The sequence below is a fragment of the Colletes latitarsis genome, chromosome 11 (genome assembly GCF_051014445.1).
Source record: "Colletes latitarsis isolate SP2378_abdomen chromosome 11, iyColLati1, whole genome shotgun sequence".
Lineage (NCBI taxonomy): Eukaryota > Metazoa > Arthropoda > Insecta > Hymenoptera > Colletidae > Colletes > Colletes latitarsis.
The window spans coordinates 28615594-28631118 of record NC_135144.1 but is presented as its reverse complement, the minus strand read 5'-3'; the positions used below and the strand labels follow the sequence as shown (position 1 = coordinate 28631118).

Genomic DNA, 15525 nt, shown 5'->3' with positions numbered 1-15525 from the left:
CCCAAATATGATTTTATCAAATTCTTTATTTCATTTCGACTATCGTCGGAACAAAACGATATCGAACGATGCACAAACTGAAAGTAATTCTATTCATTTTTATGTATCGATGCATCGGAAAAAACATTTTCAATGAAAAGTATACTTGTTCTGTTTTCTCTAATGGTATGTATAGACGATCACGAAAATATTCGAATACCAGTTTAATTTTGTGATTTTATCGCTTCAATTGTCGTGTCAGCATCCATTCGACTACGTTTGTTTAGGTTCAAATTTTCTCTCGTATACTCATAGTGGTTCTATATGTATTTACAATTTTTTATAATAATATTTTTAGCATTCTCGTTCATGTCAAATCGATCGACAAATTTTAATTTGCGTAAATTCATCATTCAGAAATAGATCGTAACGAATGTTTCTGGGGATAACGAAGAAGACTGTGCTATTCAAACAGTCGCGCGAAAATGGAGACAAAAGAAATATATATATACGGAATCGTCTTTAAGTGGGGCAGTGGTCCTTTTCCGACAGAAAGCAACGAAACGACGGATCGCGATTGGTCGACGAGTTACTTTCGTCCAATAGTTTCGTGGACGTCGATTCTAATGGCAAGCTTCCGAAGAAGGATCTGTAATCTGTTGCTTGCATGCTTGCTAGTCCTTTGGTAGCCATGATGGTAGCACGAGTGTGAAGTAAAAGTTAAATTGAACGTTTCTAACAATCTCGACACGATAGACGATCTTTTCTCAAACGAATATCCTTGAAGTATCGCTAGTTTCTCTCGTATCAGGTACAAATAAGTCGTATTTACGATCGAAATTATATTTTTTTATTTTCAATTTTCAAATCAGCGATTCACGCGATCAGTCACAGACGACATTGTCCTTTCATGTTTTTCGAAGGTTTGAAAGTAAATATGATTCCTTTAATAGGATATCTGATACCCGAATGTTTACGTTTTCTATTTCGTGAATTAAATAAAACCAAGTCTTTTTTTTTATTATTTACTTCGATAGAGTAAGATGGAAATATCACCCAGAAAGCCGTCGAAACGTGCTCAGGAACCTGTTGACGAATGGTTGCAAAATGAAGGATATTTTAGGAAACAGGCACCGAGGGATCCGACTTGTTTGTTCAGAGCAGTCAGCGAACAAGTTTATATGACACAATATTATCACATAAGGGTCAGGAAGAAGTGTGTGGAATTCATGAGAAAAATGAAACATTTATTTGAAGAGGTAGATTCAATATATTTTGCGCGTTATTTTCCCCGATATTAACCCTTTCGACACTAACATTGACTTATAACTTCTGGCAAAATCCAATCAGATTTGTTAATTCGTGTTTACGAAAAAATCATTTTATATATTAATATCTTGTTACCTTACCTTTTCTATATAAGAATTCATATTTTTTTTTTCTAACATATTCTCCAATGATAAATCACATTGAAGAAATTTTTTCAAAAATCAAATTATTTATTAGTCGAATTTGCCATATCAGAGGGGTTAATTATTATGCACAAGAATTATTTTTGTACCTCTGTTAATTTTTCGATTAATCTCTTCCTCAGAACGTGATGATTCCATTCGACGATTACCTGGAACAAATGGCATGTTTTACCGAATGGGGCGGTATGAATGAAATTCAAGCCATGTCGTTGTTGTTTAAGAGAGAATTTGTTATATTTAATGGCCAGAGGCAAACCCGTTGTACCGTTACGGACAATGGTTTCCAGGATACGATATATTTGTGCCATACCCCACAGAAACAGTACGACACAATTTATACGAGAGACGTCGTTGCGACTGCTGCTTATTGTCAATGTATGAATCGTATTTTGCCTATACACGGTAGAATGTCGATTATTCAAATTAGAACGTAAAACAACGATAATCAACGTTCTACTGTATTTAAGGGTGTTTGGGTGCAGGAAATTTCTTTACTTTTTAATTTTGAGTACCTGACCACCCCTAACACCATTTCTATCCTTTAAATCAACATAATAATAGTATAAACATATTTTACAAACAGCTATAGTTTACCAAGTACTTTACAAGGATGTCTTTCACATGTCTAACATAGAGACTACCATCCACAAAATGTTACACGATCGAACCGGTACATTCAGGCACGACAAGTTTTTCCTTAAAGGCAATCTAGAGATGCGAGAGTAAGTCAATCAATAACTATCGATATTCTAAATCGACTTAATATTCGATTTGAAATGCGATACTAATTTGACCAAATCGTTTAGTCAGTTGACTGCAGAGATATACAATAAAGTCGAAAATGGAAATGGAAATGACGAGGTTGACGATGCACAGACAATAGTGAGAAACATACCACCTTTTCCTTATAGAGTCGCAAAAGCTCTTGATCCGAATATTTATCGTAACACCGACTTTGACATATGGCATGAAATTAGGAAAGGTAACAAAAAGTCTGTCTGTGTTAAGTGTCGCGTCACTATGTCAAAGAGATTGATGGAAATTTAAATATTTTAGAAGTAAAAAATGCAGGATGGACTAAGCACAATAGTCACGAGCTTCAAGTTGGTAGCAAATGCTTGGTACAAATGGAATTTAACGAGGAAGAATTTGACAAGGCTAATAATAATAATGTTTACGTGACTTCTTTCGAAAAAGATGCTAACGGTAACGATAACGTGAAAGTATTACAGAAGAAAGGGAAACCGGATCCTGTGCTTTTTTATGGTCACATTCAGGAAATGAATAAAAATCAGGGTCCCGTGTTGGTTTTTATCGAGGAATTAGGAGAGAAAAAAATTGTGCCATATTGTGCTTTGAAACCAATACCCTTAAGGAAAAATAAACAAAACAATTGGCTGCCAATGTGCAAAAAAAATGTACTAGACTCAAGTTAGTAGTTAAAAATGAGTACACAGTATTTTTAACATGTACATTTTCCTATAAAATGTTTATTCTATGCATTGACAGATCATAAGTGGAAGAAGACATGCAGTGTGACTTCGCGTAAGATTCAGACTGTTTCGAACGATAATATTCTATCAAGTAATATTGATAAAAATGAAAACAACGACAATAGCGTCAACGATGTTAATAGAAATAACTATCAGTGGAAAGAAGAATCTTCGTAAGTGTATTATTTCATTTTCAGTAATTTTACTTCGCAATTGAGATTTAAGTTTGCTTCGTATTATAGAAAAATAGAAAATCGACAAACATATGGAAATTATGGGTTGAAAAAGTGTCCCGATTATTTAGTTAACGTAAGTTGAATTGTCCAATGGTTACGGTAAAAAAAGGCGTACAAAATTTTGTAAAAAAGTCTGTTTTTGTAGAGTACGGATGAAATATTTTCTACAAGAATGATTCTTGATAATATCCATTCTTCTGCAGTGGACGATGTTAGGCAGAAGAATGGTACAGAACATAAAGAAAAGAATCCGCTCGCAAATAAATGTTCCGAGGATAACGTGATAAAAAATTCAAAGTTCGATTGCGTAACGAATACCGGTAACAATGCTGAATTCCACTTGTACCCGAAACAGGAAACTGAAAATGATAACTATTGCTTATCATATTCTGGTATCTAATTAAAAATTTCAAATTACAATATTTCGAACTATAGTCGTTTTGTGTCAATAATTCGTATTCCATTAGGAGAATCTGTTCCTGTTACTCAAATGAACAACGTGTTGTGTTCTATTAATTGTTCTGTACAAAAAAGTGTTGATGTAAATGGTAGCGACTTGCCATTATCAGGTAAAAATAAAAATAGCGTTGACCGCGTTCCGGAAGTTCGGTTATCCGTTCATTCCTAATATTCATGTAATGCAATGGTACCATTTATAAATATTTTTTTCTTTGTAGATCCATTTACCTTGAGATTTTTTTATAATTTAGGATTAGAGGTATGACTCGTTTAATCGTCATAAATTAATTGATAAATCGATAGTCTCTTAATTTCAAATTATTTCACAGTACTTTCATGGAACTAATAATTGGAATTATTTGACGAATGGACAATCGCCCGGTTTTGGACAATGGTACCAAGGTGCATTAAATTTCAGATTAAATTATAGATCGTAATATTTGTCGTTACGTCCCTTAATTGTAAATATACTTGTTCCAAAAGGTATGCCTCAAAACGAGGAGGAAGTTGTAAATGTTACGAACGGCATAATGCAAAATTGCACGTTGACGCCACAAAAGAAAGAAGATTGCAACGATCGTAAAGAGACTTACGGGCAATCGTTGTGCCAAGAAAATGGCGATAATTACATGAACGGTGTAAAAGATGTGCAGATTCAAAGCAACGAGGTCTCACGAGGAAAGAACGACAAGGATCTAGCATATTCGCCGCGTGAGAAAATAAAGGAACAGGAGCCTGTTAATGCGGACTCACCGCGCATAAGTAGGAACGGTTTGGGTCCGCGATTTAAGAAAAGTTCAGATAGTACGTGGCAGTAATACATCATAAAACTTTGAAAACTCCCCCTTAACTGTTATTTACGAATAATTTGCCAACAAATTTTGGTATTTCTTTCAGATCGATATCGCAATAATCAACAGTTTCCATCGCCAAGTAACCAGTATCTGCATAGTGGGCCGAATTCGAAACAACCAAAATCGCAAGAGGCTAAAGGTAGCGGTACAAACCTTCAATGCGCACGCTCAGTACCACATCAGGTACATGCTTCTACAGACGCGGTAAATTCTTATCAAACGTCTTACGTGCAACCAGGCATGTATTACGCGAACGAAGTAGATGCATTCACAAATTCTTACTATTCTCCAAGCCCATACTTCCCAATTCCTTGTCTACCGTATCCCGAAATACCCGATAGCAATAGTGTACAGCCATTTGCACAGCATCTGTGTCCCGGTGTAGATTATGCCCAAGCTTATCCAGGTTTATGCCCACCGTACATATGCCCGCAACCAGCCCCGTATAACATGTCGCCGCAGAACATGCAAGAACACTGGTACGCAGTTGCTGGCCAACCGCATTACATGCAATACGCACCAATGTTACCTATTACCGCGGAGACAACTTGTAACGGGATTGCACAAAATGTCAATCAGCATACTTCGTCTCAGAATATATAATAATCGTGCCGTTACGTTTCCATCTACTAATGTGTCTTGCATAGGAGTCGTGATATTCTGTGGTGGTATACTTGTAAGAACGTTTCAACAGGCTAGTACCGTAATCTACATTTAGCTAGTTAATTTGCATTAACATAGATAAGAAAGGTAACTTGTGTTATCAGAAAGACTGAAGTTGAAGACTAATAGGTTTATCTCCGTAGCTGGTACCATTAGTACCTGAAGATGTAAAGACACGTGACATATAAAAATCATTTATAGGTTGAGTATTAATACGAAATTAAATAATTAGTATTTTTGAAATAGGAAAAACGTTATATAGACCGTGTTAGAAGTCTCCTATATATATATAGATATATATAATGGTAAATTAAAGGTTTGATGTTCGACGTTTCCAGGATACTTTATATATTAAGCGACAACAGTACAAACTTACTACCGTACCTAAGTATTGGTGGTTAGAAACCTGTATAATTATATTCAGTAGATCGTTTGTGCAATACAGCTTTATTACTATACGTGTTTTCTAACGTGAAGACATATATTTTTCTGAAATTTTATACAGGTGACCATTTAGTTCCTTAACGTAGTCGTTATATTTCTATATATTTCATTTGTTAAAATACTTTTTGCAAATAAAAAAACTATGCAACACGTTTGTTGTTACGTATGTATTTTACTCGAGTAAAATACGATGCACTAGAAACTCTTATATTAAAAACAAATTTACATTTTATTTTGACCAAAGACTGATTCAACTAATCGATAGTAATGTATCGGTTTTAAAAATTTGAGAGAGTTACCGGTTTATAGGAGAAGAAACTGCCACGTTTCTATGAATGAATCACGTTAGAATGTGTCTATGATAACCACGATAAATCCTATTTTGTACACTCTTCACAAATATTTGCTATTCTTGTTTGTTAAAATGTGATCTTCGTTGTCGTTCGTTCGATATTCGATTCGAATTGAATTTCGCTCTCGCTCCAGTTCTGCCAACAAGCACCGACACCGAACAAATGTCACTAGATGGTTTTCCACGGAGCTCGCGAAATATTCGGTTTCGCCTCTCGTGCTTAGCAAAAAATTCAACAAACACACGATCGCATTAACATAGAAAATTCATAATTCACCGTCTGTTCGGCCAGCGTTAATAGGTTCGATCGTTCGTGCGTCGGTCAGCGTCTGAACCGGCCCTAAAATTGTCCGCCATTGAACGGACCGCGGCTGTGAATCGGCGAAGAAGGTGCGCGCTCTCGACATCCTTCGTATACAAACACCGTGGTTCTGTTCGCTGTATTCCACGCCATGACTATAATTTCTCGGAAGAATAGGAGTGCTGTAGCAGTGACAGGCAAACGGCGAACGACGAGATCATTTAATATCCGCACGACGCGAGACGAGGATATTCTGCATCAAGAAAACGTCAGATATCTCCTCGATTCTTGGTTTCCCTGTTTCGACGATTATCGTCGACAACGAAGGATTGCAGTGCTTTCCGCGGAAGCAGCGTAACTCACGGAACGAGGGTTAAACCGAGTGTGGAGACTTTGTAAAGAATGGAGGTTGGTTGCGATTAATTATTTCGGAATTATACGTACGCGTGATCGATAACACTGTATACGCTGTAAACGCGTCATGCATACCCCGTGTCACGTTATACCGGATAAAGTCAGTGTTGCTCGTCGTTCTATGTACATTTCGTTATTTCGATAGCCAGAAACGTATAATTAATGTGGCAATCGTTCTTTGAACGAGCGTACGCGTTTCCAACAGTTTCACATAGCATCGTGCAATGTTCATCTTGTTTGTGGCGATTAAATAAATCTCGATTGGACTTTGTATTTCATTAGTTAACATACAGTCGGTCGCGTAAGTATTCGTACTTGCGTTATTTGTAAAACAGGTTTATTCAAATTTTATGCTGCATTTGAGGTTTTGCAATAAATTTTTCATACGTGAAGATCACACGTACCAAATTTTAACACAGTCGAACAATGAATAAATATTTGAATTTGAATTTATATGGATCACAGTATCAGTTGACAAAAGTATTCGTACCATGCTCAGCGAAGGCAATTTTCTTTTATTTACATTGTTGTTTAACGTTAAACTACCCTGTTTTACTATGATTTAGTACGAATAAACATTGTACCTGTCCTTTTATAGTAGAAACTTTATTATAAAATCTTATAAGCTGGATCTCAACAAATTTCTTTTGCAAACAACAAGGTTAGGAACTTATGATACTGACTATACATTGTTGCGATAGCTGACTCAATGTAGATTAACCCCTTGATGCTCATATTTTTTGGGTTAACAGAGAACAATCAGTTTTCTTTATTGGATTTGTTTCTAAAAATGCAGTTTTTGTTACTTAAATAAATATTATTAAAGCAGTCAGACTCAGGCATGAACGTTAAGGGGTTAAGATCCTTTAAATTTTTCTTATTCAGAACAGTAGACCGATACAAACAGATTACAATATCGAATGGAACAAAATTATGTTTACTTGTATTCGTTAGTGCGTTTAGTTTCTCTTATCGTAGTGATAATTTTATAAATTTTAATCGAATCTGTGAAAAGATTGTTTGTTTGTACATGCACGTGATGTTCGTAGGTGGACGAATGCTCGGCCGGTGGCGATAGCGGAGCAGAGGAAGACGAAGACGATGCATCCTCTCACGGGTCCAGGAGCAACAGTAGTAGCAGTAGCATTAGTACATCGACCGATAGCGGAGACGATAGCGGAGAGGATCATGGCTCGAGCGGTAGCGAAAGTCATAGTTCGGGAGAAGAAGACGAAGACGAAAACGATAATACGGAATATTCTATGAAAGCGGAGAGTCCCGATACCTTGGTACGTATTCGTGATATTTTGTTGTCGAGCGAGCATTTTGATTGGAAAATTTTATTTTTAGAAATGGGAGACATGCGTCGCCGCGAACACCAAGGTGAAGCTACCGCAAGATCTCTGCGAGCACTCGGCAATTTTTAAGGAATTTCTAGACTATCCTTATATTTGGAACGAATGCCTGACTGAAAGTCAAAGGGAGACGTTGTGCAGTCTTTTGCCAAGCTTCCCGAAGGATTGCGACGTCGACGCGGAGACCGAGAAAACTTTGCGTATGCTGTTCGATCGAGAGAATCAGAGGTAACTGAGAATCAGCCGTTTGATAATGGATTTTCTTCCATGTTACGAGCGCGAGATCCTGGATCGAGGGCAGTACTCGACCAGTGGTTTTAGGTATGGTTGGGAGAGAAAAAGGAGTTCTTTGGCCAGGCCAAAATAGGACGAAAATCAAGAATACCAATTTGTTGATAGAGGCTTCATTAAAAAGTTATTAACAATTAAATTAAAAAATTTCAAATCGTTCTGGAAAAATTATTTTCGATTGCGGGGGTCAATTATAATCATTTTTGGTGAATAGACATACTTTCGAAATCTTATCCACTTTCGAGAAAAAAATTCAGTACTGACGGAACTTTAAACGTTAATAACTTCTTAACGAATCCACCATCAACAAATTGGTATTCTTGATTTTCGTTTTATTTTGGCCTCTAGAATCTCTCATTAAAATTTTTCCCAGGGATGGGTGAACATCCCTGTATATGCATGTAGAAAATGAAAAAAGATAGTGCAGTTACGGACTTAAGTGTCGCAGCAGTAGTCGATCTTAACCCTCAAGAGTTTAGTTTACGACCTTGCCATATTTTCGCCCGGACTATAATATCCAACTGGAGTATTCATTATTTTAGATTCGACGTGGCACCTTTGGACGCGTTTCACACCCACCTGTCCTCCGGTCATTATCGTCCGGATATCAGAAGGATGTGCGGTCTGGTACGCAAAGCGCAGCAAAGACGATTGTTGTTCGAAGAGCGGAAACGTTCTTACGAGCTGGCCAGTCAGTTGTTGAAATCGAGAGAGAGTTTGCTATTAAACGCGTATAAACAAGGTTTCTGTCAGCCGACGCAGAGAACGGTGTCGAAAATCCAATGGAGAAAACCGAAACCAGCTATGGGTAAGTTGGGCTACTGCTGCAAATCGTTGTGAAAAGTTTTCTGGCTGTTTATACTTCCCCCCACGCTCCAGCCGTTTGGCAGAGAAGTATGTAGTAACTTCCGAGGGACAATACTAACAAGCAATGCACCGACAGTTGAAGAGAAAACGCAACTGCGCTATTTGGAGGAACTGAATGCACTGAGGACAGAGCTCGGGGCAAACGCGAAGCTAGCGGCGGACACGACATCCGAGAACGAGGAGAACTATCCGTATTATCAGCTGTCCGGTGCTAAGCAGAAGAAGAAGAGGCGTTCGCTCATGAGCTCCCAGGGCTTGTCGATCAGAGGCTTGCAAATGAACCACGAGGATGAGACCATTCGGCCAGTTTTCTCCACGTTGCAACGCGCGGAATACCCTACGCACAGGTCGTTGTTCATTCGCGAGCAGACGGAAGAAATGTATCGTGAAATGCTGCTCCAGCATAAAAAGCGAAGAGCGCGTCGTGACGTAAGTAAAACAGCTAGAGTCGCGCGAGAATTCAGATATGTTGAAAACTCGATGGTTGGACGTACAGTTTCGTTCACGATTCACGGTACCGTTTCAGATACATCCAGAACTGAACACCCAGGGTATTGCTCTAGCCGATCTCACTCAAAGAGCACAGATTGGTCATAAGCATAAATTGTCCATCGGTCCGTCTATGCGTATCACGCAGGCGAAGAAACGGATTAAGCTGGAACAATCTCTACTTTGCCCGCCAGCGCCGAGATTAATAAACGCGAACTCGATAAAACACGAGAGCGACAACAGTGATTATTCTCACACGACGGACGACAATAGACATTCCAGCGCGTTGGACATGGAACATAGGATGCTGACGCCGATCAAATCGGAGCCTATAGACGCGTACGAGATGCATCACGTGTCGAAGAAGAAATTGTAATTTCACTTTGTTGGTCGTAGAAATATTTTAACGAAGAAACAACGCGAAGGTTTAGAGCTCTTTTTTTTGTAGGAGTCCAGCTACGTCGAGAGGCAGTAAATCTTCGATATTATCCACGCCAGAGATTAAGAAGGAAGTGGAGGACATAGAGTACGAGGACATTAAAACAGAATTCAACGCCGTGAACGATGACGTTCCCCCCGAGACAGAGGATGATGAGGAGAGCGACAAGAAGGAACTCGATTTGGACGGTATCGATATGATGCAGATACCGATACAACTCGATGACGGAATTGACATACTGGACGATGTCAAGTGCGAGGACGAGGGCGTTATATCGATTCCGGACAAAGAACTGAACGTTCCGGCAAACGACGACGTTATGGACATCAGCAGCGGAGCGGAGCTGATGCAAGAGACGCACGCCTGTTTCTTCTCGCTGTTGAGGGACGCGTTTACCTCGAAGGGCGAGTTCAGAATGAGCGGAGGAGAAATGAAAGACGCCATCATGCAGTGGCAAGGAAATCCTATCTCACCGTTGAACGATTGGTTGGTATACAGCGATCGAAGCTCGAGTTAGCTCACAAACGAACTAAAATAAACTTGGAAACGTGTTAACCAAAGGTTTAACAGCGTATGTTAATGCAGGTATTCCATGGCGTCCTCTTGGACTGCGCTGGTCCCATTGGCTTTGGGATTCCTTGCCGGAGAGTTCACCTATTCTCAAGAATTGGGTGACCGACAGGAACGCGAGCCAGAGCTTGTTCCCTATTTAGAGAACAAAGGGAACGGAGTTTACGCTTGGATCGGTGCTGGACGAGACTCGGATTCGCGCCTGTCCGATTTATGCGCGAAATTCTTATTACACAGGTATGTACCACCAGTAATCGAGTAACCTAACCCAAACCTCTGAAAGACAATTTCGTCTATACAGAAAAATATTGTCACGTTCCAGAGATTCGCTGGGTCCACCAACAGCGGCTGTCGCTTGCACGATGGTGACTATAAAACAGCAACCTCAACTGACCACCCCCAGCAGTAACGTTAGTAACACCACCGGCAATGGAAATATGAACGCAGCTTGCAGGGCTAACAGTCCTGCTATCGAGTCGATCAGCGTCGATGGTGGATCTATTAACACCATCGCGGAGTGGGAACCACCGCGTGCTCTGTGGCCCACCGAATGGAAAGTTCGCCCTTCTACGTTGGATGAACGCGACGAGTTCAGAAGACAGGAGCGAATGCGTTACGCCGCGCCTCATAAAGCGTTCACTTACAGAATGCATGGTTACGCGTCCGTCGTGGGTCCGGTTAAGGGCATCTATCAACATAATGTCGGTAGGTTTACTTCTGCATACAAAAAATACTTATGACGTTAGAACGTGTCCCCCTCGAAATCATGGAAATAAAAATTCATCGATAAAATGGCTCGGTTCAACGTGAAGCTCTTGTGGGTAAAGTAGTATTTTCTACGAGCTATTTTGTTCTTTTTCAACAGCTTCGGGGTTGACCAAAGCTCGTGGACACTCGTTACTGGTGGCAGATCGACCAAATTTTGTAACGATCCTGGCATTGGTGAGAGACGCCACTGCGAGGCTTCCTAACGGCGAAGGCACCCGAGCCGACATTTGTCAGCTTTTGAAGGATTCCCAGTATATCAGGGAGCAAACCGACAGCGACGACAAGGAAGGATACTTGCACTCGGTCGTGTCCGGCGCTCTGGACAGGTTGCATTACGAAACGGACCCTTGCGTCCGATATTACCCGCGTCGCAAAGAGTGGTTGTATCTTCATCGAGCGCGCTCGGAGTCCGAATTCGGTTAGTATTTATGGGTTGAAGGGCTTTATACTTAATTTTCGAGAAGCACAAATTCTTACAATGAATAACAAAATTCCTGTTGAACGATGTAATTTGTACTTCGTGCTTCAATATTTCGTCTCTTTTTTATAGAAATGTACCATCAACAACTGCAAGGAGTCGCAAAGAACAAGAAGAACGTTGGTAGTATGTCGCGAAATAAAGCATTGCCACCGGTTATAAAACCTTCTAATATTAATAAAGAACAGTCGCCGATCAGCAACAAGGAAAGCACGCCCAAGAAAGAGAGGAAAACCGCGACCATAGCGCAGCCCGTTATATCCAGGTAAGTGTTCAGTTTCTTCCTAAAAAATACGGAATAATCGAATGGAATAATGTCAGAGATGATTTAAGTGACGGTACTACGAGTAGCATCGTAAAAGTAGCATCGTAAGATCGTGCGTTATTGTTACAGAAAAGAGCAAAAGAAAATCGAAGAGAAGGTCGTTGTCGATTATTCTGTCTCCACCGAGCAACCGACTGTCACTACGAACGTGGCGACAACCATCAATGTAACGACTTCAGCCATCGCTGTGTCAGGAACCACTGTTCCCGTGACGACCCACCCGAGTGCTTCCACCTCCATCAGCACCGTGACCATAGAAAAAGACATAACGAGCAGCGAAGTAGTGAAGCCACAAATCACCACCACGGCCCCGGCGAAAAAGGTGACCAACATCGGTGGAAAACCTGTTGCTGTTGTCAAGGCGAACGCTCAAAGCTTGCTGCAGTCGAATCAGCAACATTTCCCCCATCACCAGATTCAGGTGTCGACCTCCGCGGGCCTGCAAACTATACGATTGTCCGGGCACTCTGTATTGCACTCTGCCCAGTCGGTTGCCGCCAGCAGTGTATCCAGCAACGCTACGAACGTCACCACCAATCTGACGACGATATTCCCGCAAGCCAAAGTACAGAGCCAACAGCAACAGCAGCAGACGCAGCAGCAGCAGCAACAGCAAACGATCGTAACGAACCAAGCGGGGAAGAGCATACTGCAGACTGCTAACCTGAAGCAGCAACAGTCTCAGCAGCAACACGTGTTGCCTGGGAAAACCTTGCTGGCCTCGCAGATCAAATTGGTTAGTTCCGGGCAAATAAAATCGCTTCTGACCAGTCACGGTTTACAAGGCCAGACGATATTTATTAAGCAATCGTCGCCCTCCGGCAACCAGACGCAGCAGTTGCAGCAACAACAACTGAAGGTACGAAATCGGCGATGTTTATCGAAACAGTTTCGTTTCGTAATTCATGCAAACCGAGGCGTTCGTCTTGTTTTAGCAACAGCAGCAACAACAGCAACAACAGATCCAGCAGCGCGTGGTGGCCAATCAGCAACAGTCGATGCAGGCGTCCGGCATGCAGCGTATAATCGCGCAAATCGGAGGGAAGCCGATCGCGGTGCAAATACAGCAATCCCCGCACCAACAACAACAGCAACAACAACAAAAGATTTTGGCGAAGGTTTTGACCAGCTCGGGTGGCGGTCAACTCATCTCGGTGGAAAGTCTACTGGCACAGAAAGGATTGAAGTTGGCAACCACCAGCCACGCCAATCAACTCAATAGGCAGGGCAAACAGGTCATACAGACGCAGTATCAGGTACAAAAATTGGTTTCAACCGCCAGTAATAGTTTTCAAAACATTCTTTCTGAATCAGCGAATTTATAGATGAAAATAGAGGTCGCGAGAGTCGCAATATTTTTGATTTCTTAAATGTTTTGTACAGAGAAATTTCAATGATGATACAGTAGAGAAGCGTAGAACTTGACGCCTTTGGGAACATTCAAATGCTGATAGAAGTACTTAAAAAATTTATGCTCCGTCGGAGAATTATTCATTCATACTTTTATTTGAAGATATTTAATAATCGTTTATGGCAGAGATACGCTCGATCACTACGGTCGTCGCTGAAATTTTCAGGTGGTGTCGCAGGCGCAGACATCTTCGGGGCAATCGAAGATCATAGTCAGTACGCAGCAGCAACAACAATCCCAGCCGCAGACGGTGCGAATGGTGACGGCTCAGCTGGCTGGAAAGCCAATAGTTTTGGCCAGCGGGAACAAGAACGTCGGAGTGGGCGTGAGCAGCGGCGGCAGCGTGGTCCTCGGGAAGCAGCAATCGTCGCAACAGCAAACGCAGCAACAGCCGATCATTTTACCGAGCCAGCTGCTGAACATCAAAACGTTGCACGGTCTGAAAGTGATACCGACTCCGACGGGATTGAAAACCACCGGCGCCGCGGTCTATGCGCGCGTGATCGCTCCCACGACGATAACTTCGACTCAGTCGACGGGGAATCAGCAGCAGCAGACCATTCAGGCTCAACAACAATCGAGGAACAGTCCCTACAGTACACCCTGACGGAATTGACGCATCGTATTTTCTTGTTTCTCATTATCAGTTCTTTGTTTACTTTAATCTCTGTCAAAGTAGTTTCAGAATTTCGTCGGAAGCTGGAACCGAATTTACATGTAAAGGGGGGGAAAAAAAGAAAGAAGTAATAAAAATTAGACAGTACCGCGCCTCGTTAGCTGCGATCGAATCAGATTTCGTTTTTTAAATCGGTAGAGGTTAAACGGGCCGCTCGAATGGATTTTTAATTATACGGCTGGTAGGTCCACTCGAGCCGAAGAAATGGAAAAGGCGAGGCGTTACTGTGACCCTGCAGGTCTGTGTCGTTACGCACAGTTTCCGCGGAGATTAGGGTCACGCGGTGAAACGGGGACACACATACACGAAACAGGGGATCGTCGTTGAACGTTTCGTTTGTATTAAGTGTCGAATTATTTACAAATGCATGATACGATTTTAAATACAAAAAAGACTACGTTTTCTCCTTGCTCGCTCACACTCACACACACACCCACACGTACGTACACTCTCTTTCTCTCTTGTATCAAGATGATTTCGCAGCGTCGCATGTAACGTATAAATAAAACTTACGTAATTACGGTAGAACGTTAAATTATTTTTACAAAGGTTCTTCTTTGCGGTGTGCGTTTATCGTAGCGGGTTTACTATGAAAATACCTAGGCAGCGCGCGAGCCACCGTGTCTTTGGTCCGTTTCTTGTCGAGGATACCGTCGACCAGGCATCCTGAAATGTTCGCGGAATCTATGTACAAAATTCAGGGAAGAAAACAAACGACGGGGAGCGCGAAAGTGTCCGTTCGCGTTTGTCCGTCGCGCGCTCGTGCGTCGTTCGATCGTTCTCTTCGCTGTGTCGTGTGCGATAAATGTACGATAAAAAAAAAAAAAAGAAAAGAACTATGTTGTCTCGGAATTCCGAATATCTTGGAATATGTCTATCAAATTGTTCACGCCTATCAAATACCCGTCCTCGTGGTTCCCCACTTGCCACTCGGCGTCGTGACGGATCCGCGGCAAGTGTTGTGGCAGGGGTAACGTTTTCGCGAAGTCGATCATCCAAATGCCGGCGTTCTTTGCGTCGTGGACGAACAACAGGCTCGAACCGACGACTTCGTGCGTGGCGAAGAACGGCGACGCCTTTAACGTGGCCCTGATCGCTTTCAGACGCTGTATGTACTTGGGCACTGCGTGCTGATAGCTCTCCACGAAACGTCTCAATGCTTCCGTCACCTACCATCAAAGTGCAATCT

General features: G+C 41.5%; 3 protein-coding genes across 7 annotated transcripts in view; 2 read left to right on the top strand and 1 right to left on the bottom strand.

Annotated features, from left to right (window-relative positions):
* The first annotated feature begins 108 nt into the window (after positions 1-108).
* Positions 109-5743, top strand: LOC143348583 (uncharacterized). Its single transcript, XM_076779014.1, has 14 exons — positions 109-790; positions 1017-1238; positions 1574-1826; positions 2035-2173; positions 2258-2433; positions 2508-2882; positions 2961-3117; positions 3187-3253; positions 3326-3572; positions 3648-3749; positions 3858-3898; positions 3969-4041; positions 4123-4443; positions 4537-5743. Exons 2-14 carry the CDS (start codon positions 1023-1025, stop codon positions 5094-5096), a joined length of 2727 nt encoding a protein of 908 aa, XP_076635129.1. The 5' UTR covers positions 109-790; positions 1017-1022; the 3' UTR covers positions 5097-5743.
* A 440-nt stretch (positions 5744-6183) lies between these two features.
* On the top strand, positions 6184-14383 carry Nfrkb (nuclear factor related to kappaB binding protein). 3 transcript variants are annotated; one of them, XM_076778997.1, is made up of 14 exons: positions 6184-6661; positions 7717-7956; positions 8018-8250; positions 8856-9121; positions 9257-9609; positions 9707-10041; positions 10118-10594; positions 10694-10915; positions 11001-11383; positions 11544-11864; positions 11997-12189; positions 12319-13108; positions 13191-13505; positions 13827-14383. In XM_076778997.1, the coding sequence occupies exons 1-14, from the start codon at positions 6656-6658 to the stop codon at positions 14265-14267; spliced, it is 4575 nt and encodes a 1524-aa protein (XP_076635112.1). In that variant the 5' UTR covers positions 6184-6655; the 3' UTR covers positions 14268-14383. The 3 variants fall into 3 exon arrangements, with proteins under 3 accessions (XP_076635112.1, XP_076635111.1, XP_076635114.1); XM_076778996.1 differs by having other exon boundaries at positions 6188-6661; positions 13185-13505; XM_076778999.1 differs by lacking the exon at positions 6184-6661 and adding an exon at positions 6822-6968 and having other exon boundaries at positions 13185-13505.
* Positions 14384-14653: 270 nt separating this feature from the next.
* Ip3k2 (Inositol 1,4,5-triphosphate kinase 2) overlaps positions 14654-15525 on the bottom strand; it is a 42007-nt gene continuing 41135 nt past the window's right edge. For all 3 annotated transcript variants that reach the window (XM_076779015.1, XM_076779020.1, XM_076779019.1), the window contains one exon: positions 14654-15505. In XM_076779015.1, coding sequence (XP_076635130.1) covers positions 15173-15505 — 333 coding nt within the window. In that variant the 3' untranslated portion in view covers positions 14654-15172. The remainder of the gene's footprint in view (positions 15506-15525) is intronic.

Excerpts from the sequence above, each read along its gene's own strand:
- LOC143348583 (XM_076779014.1), top strand. The coding sequence starts at position 1,023 with ATGGAAATATCACCCAGAAAGCCGTCGAAACGTGCTCAGGAACCTGTT. Across the intron at positions 2,434-2,507 it reads ATGGCATGAAATTAGGAAAG|AAGTAAAAAATGCAGGATGG; the intron begins GTAACAAAAAGT and ends TAAATATTTTAG. Across the intron at positions 3,573-3,647 it reads CTATTGCTTATCATATTCTG|GAGAATCTGTTCCTGTTACT; the intron begins GTATCTAATTAA and ends GTATTCCATTAG.
- Nfrkb (XM_076778996.1), top strand. Across the intron at positions 7,957-8,017 it reads CGGAGAGTCCCGATACCTTG|AAATGGGAGACATGCGTCGC; the intron begins GTACGTATTCGT and ends TTTTATTTTTAG. Across the intron at positions 10,595-10,693 it reads ATCTCACCGTTGAACGATTG|GTATTCCATGGCGTCCTCTT; the intron begins GTTGGTATACAG and ends ATGTTAATGCAG.